Here is a 4331-nt window from a genome sequence, read left to right on the forward strand (position 1 = left end):
ACCGTCCTTTTGTGTTTAGATATGTTTGTTTTGCTTGAATACAAACTCTTTTGGGATTTATAACATGAAAAATGGGATTTTTGGGCGTTTTTGTGTAGAAAACGCATATTTTTCCGCCTAAAACGCAATAATTTCCGCCTGAAACGGCAGAACAGTGAGCAGCCAGCCTTTCAGATGTTTTTCCGCCCCAGGCGTAAACATTTCCGCCTCAGGCGTAAACTTCCGCCCCAGGCGTAAATATTTCCGCCCCAGGCGGAAATACTGCAGTTTGCACCAGTTTTTCATCTGCGATCTTCCTTTGCATGTAGTTTCGAACCAGTGTCTTATTCTTACATGATTGTTGATGATTGTTGATGATTGTTGATGCTTGTTGATGCTTATAATGATTGTTAATCATGTATGAAGTATAAATGAAGAATATTAAGGTTTTGTTAAATCTTAATGATGAAGTATGTTGGATAGTGTTCCACATAATAAATGAAGAGCTTATGCTAATTATTTGTGAGTGAATTCATGAACACATATACATGCATTCATGAATTAAATAGGATATTGGATATTCCAATAAAGAAGTATTTCGGATTATATTTATCCGATAAAGAAGGATATTAGACGTGAGATACTCTAATAAAGAAGATGGTACCACATGCATTAGTAATGTCTAGGATTGACATTCATGAAGTTGAAGCATTAGAGTTGCATTAGGTTATATGTGTGTGCATTACTTGATAAGTGATATGTGACATATAATTTGGCTAAGTGTAATGAATTGTAGATTGATTATTTGGTACTTGATTATACATGTTTAGAACTTGTAATTGAGTAGTTAATGGTGATGCATGCTTATAAATTATGAATATGCTTGTTGTTGTTGAAGGAGTGTTTAAGTACCTTTTGCTTACACTTATATTTTGATTATGTGATCTAACTCTCATGCTTTGTGTTATGTGCTGGACCGTTGGGGGTTCAGATTCTCAGGTTGAGGATCCCGATCAAAGTTAGAGGTTGCTCGTGCTCGTGTAGTGCGCTTTTTGGTGAGGAGTTTAGCTTAGACTACTCCTTTAGATATATTTGTATATCTCTTTTGACGGGTTGTATAGAGTTGCTCTGATTAGGTGTAATACCGTGATGGGATATTCGCTTGATTTGTATCTGAGCCCGTGATGGCATATTTAACTTTGCTAATCCTATCTTTTGAGTTGTAAACATAATATCCTTTGTTGATATGGCCTAGAGCCTAGGGATATTGTGTGAACAATTATGATCATTGTATGATATACATTATGATAAATACCGTTTTTAATTTCCGCTGTGCTAGCATGATTGATTTAATTATGCCGTGGTTTTGTATTATAACATGTGACGCCTGAATTTTCTTAAATGTTTTATTTATTTATATTCAATAAATACGCGTTAAGGGGTTTGGGTGTTACAATAGTGGTATCAGAGCAAGGTCGGTTCATGTGGAACCAATTAGGATTAGTTGCCCATATATTCAACTTGTGTAGAGATAACACTATTGATATTACCTTTCTAAGTCTGTTCTTGGAATTGATTGGTTGTTCAGGATCATGGCTGGAAGGGCTAACAATCAGATGGCAGATGCGATAGCTACTTTGACCAACATCGTGGCTAGAGATCATCAACCCGGGAGGGAAGATGAGATGAGGTTAGAGAGATTCATGAGGCATAATCCGACACTTTTCACTGGAGGCTATGCCCCAGATGCTGCTGTCAAGTGGGTAGAGGAAGTTGAGATTGTCTTTGAGGCTATGAGGTGTACCGAGGAGAGTAAGTTGACCTTGGGTACTTATGTACTTCGTGAAGAAGCTAACAAGTGGTGGAAGAATGCTAAGCTGAGGATGGGAATTGGTGGTGTGGTAATCACTTGGGAGATGTTCAAGGGTCTTAAGGAAGTACTTTCCGGCTGATATTAGGAACAAGAAAGTGGTGGAGTTCATGGAGCTCAAGCAAGGGAACATGTCTGTGGCGGAGTATTCCGTGAAGTTTGAAGAACTTTGTGCGTTTAGTCCACACTACAACACCGTGGACGCTGAGGAGGCTAAGTGTGTCAAGTTTGAAAGTGGGTTGCGCCCAGACATCAAGCATCTTATCGGATTTTCTCAAATCCGAGACTTTGCAACTTTGGTGGATAAGTGCCGTATTTGTGATGATGATGGAAAGGCCAAGACTAATTACTACAAGGCCATGAGTGACAAAAGAGGAAGAGGTCAAGACCGTGGGAAGCCCTATGGTGACAAGGGGAAGAAGGTTGTTGAGTCTAGTGGTGGAAAGAAGAGAGGTGGTGGACAATGCTACAAGTGTGGTGAGTTGGGTCATAAGTCTTATGAGTGCCCAAAGAAGGTGGACAAGTGTTTTAACTGTGGGAGGCTAGGACATAAGTCGGATGTTTGTCAAGTGAAAGTGACTTGTTTCAATTGTGGCGAAGAGGGTCACAAGAGTCCTATGTGCAAGAAGCCGAAGAAGACTATGGGAAAGGTGTTTGCCTTGAGTGAAGATGATGCGGATCAGGGAGATAATCTCATTAGAGGTACGTGTTTCATCTATAACACTCCTTTAATTGCGATTATTGATACGGGAGCAACACATTCTTTTATATCCGTTGATTGCATGAAGCGTCTTAGTATACCTGTGTCTGAAATGTCTGGTCGTATGGAAATAGAAACTCCTGCTAATGGTTCTGTAACTACCCGTCTCGTATGTCGTGACTGTCCCATAACCGTGTTTGGTAGACACTTTGGAATGGACCTAGTGTGTATCCAACTTAGTGGAATAGATGTTATCTTTGGTATGAACTGGTTGATATTTAATCGAGTCCATATCAATTGTTGTGAGAAGACCGTTGTATTTCCTAAACCGGAGGAGAGTTTGCATTTGATGAGTAAGAAGGAAGTAGTAGAGTCGTTGAAGGAACCTGTAGAGGTGTATGCGTTGTTTGCATCCTTGAAGATGGAAGGTGAAGTTAAGGTGGAAGAGTTACCGGTTGTTTGTGAATTTCCCGATGTATTTCCGGAAGACGTGTCAGATGTACCGCCGAAGAGAGAAGTAGAGTTTACGATCGATTTGGTACCTGGTACTAGTCCGATATCTATGGCGCCGTATCGAATGTCAGCGTCAGAATTGAATGAGTTGAAGAAGCAACTAGAAGAACTACTTGAGAAGAAGTTTATTCGACCTAGTGTATCGCCGTGGGGTGCACCTGTGTTGTTGGTTAAGAAGAAAGAAGGGAGTATGAGGTTGTGTATTGACTACCGACAGTTGAACAAAGTGACGATCAAGAACAAGTATCCACTTTCGAGGATAGATGATTTAATGGATCAATTGGTTGGAGCTTGCGTTTTTAGTAAGATTGATTTGAGATCCGGATACCATCAGATTAGAGTGAAAACGGAGGATATACCAAAGACTGCTTTTAGGACGAGGTATGGTCATTATGAATATTCGGTGATGCCTTTTGGTGTGACCAATGCACCTGGTGTTTTTATGGAGTACATGAATAGGATTTTTCATTCATTCTTGGATAAGTTTGTAGTGGTATTCATCGATGATATTTTAGTTTACTCAAAGTCCGAAGAGGAACATAAGGAGCATTTGCGGATTGCTTTGCAAATTTTGAAAGAGAAGAAGTTGTATGCCAAATTGTCAAAGTGTGACTTTTGGTTGAAAGAAGTAAGTTTTCTTGGTCATGTGATTTCAAGTGGAGGAATAGCGGTTGACCCAGCGAAAGTTGATGCCGTATTGCAATGGGGAACGCCGGAATCTGTTTCTGAGATAAGAAGTTTTCTTGGATTGGCCGGTTATTATAGAAGGTTCATTGAAGGATTTTCGAAGTTGGCTTTGCCTTTGACGCAGTTGACTCGGAAGGATCAAGCGTTTGTTTGGGATGTGAAGTGTGAAGAAAGTTTTCAAGAGCTTAAGAAGAGGTTGACTACCGCGCCTGTGTTGATTTTACCGGATGCTAAGGAATCTTTCATCGTGTATTGTGATGCTTCGAAGATGGGACTAGGAGGTGTGCTTATGCAAAAAGGTCAAGTGGTAGCGTATGCATCGAGACAATTGAAGGTTCATGAGAGGAACTATCCGACCCACGATCTTGAATTAGCCGCAGTTGTGTTTTCATTGAAAGTATGGAGGCATTATTTGTATGGATCGAAGTTTGAAGTCTTTAGTGATCACAAGAGTTTGAAGTATCTATTCGATCAGAAGGAGTTGAATATGAGACAAAGAAGATGGCTCGAATTTTTGAAGGACTATGACTTTGATTTGAGTTATCACCCCGGAAAAGCTAATGTGGTGGCCGATGCGTTGAG

The 4331-nt window shown here is 40.2% G+C and overlaps 1 protein-coding gene across 1 annotated transcript; it reads left to right on the top strand.

Annotated features, from left to right (window-relative positions):
* Window positions 1–1682: 1682 nt before the first annotated feature.
* On the top strand, window positions 1683–3207 carry LOC123886120 (the record flags this gene model as incomplete). The annotated part of the gene is made up of 2 exons (XM_045935459.1): window positions 1683–1760; window positions 2008–3207. Coding segments are annotated over exons 1-2 (1278 nt in total), but the record flags the coding sequence as incomplete, so codon positions are not given.
* Between the last annotated feature and the right edge of the window lie 1124 nt (window positions 3208–4331).

The sequence above is a fragment of the Trifolium pratense genome, linkage group LG5 (genome assembly GCF_020283565.1).
Source record: "Trifolium pratense cultivar HEN17-A07 linkage group LG5, ARS_RC_1.1, whole genome shotgun sequence".
In the NCBI taxonomy this organism is placed as follows: domain Eukaryota; kingdom Viridiplantae; phylum Streptophyta; class Magnoliopsida; order Fabales; family Fabaceae; genus Trifolium; species Trifolium pratense.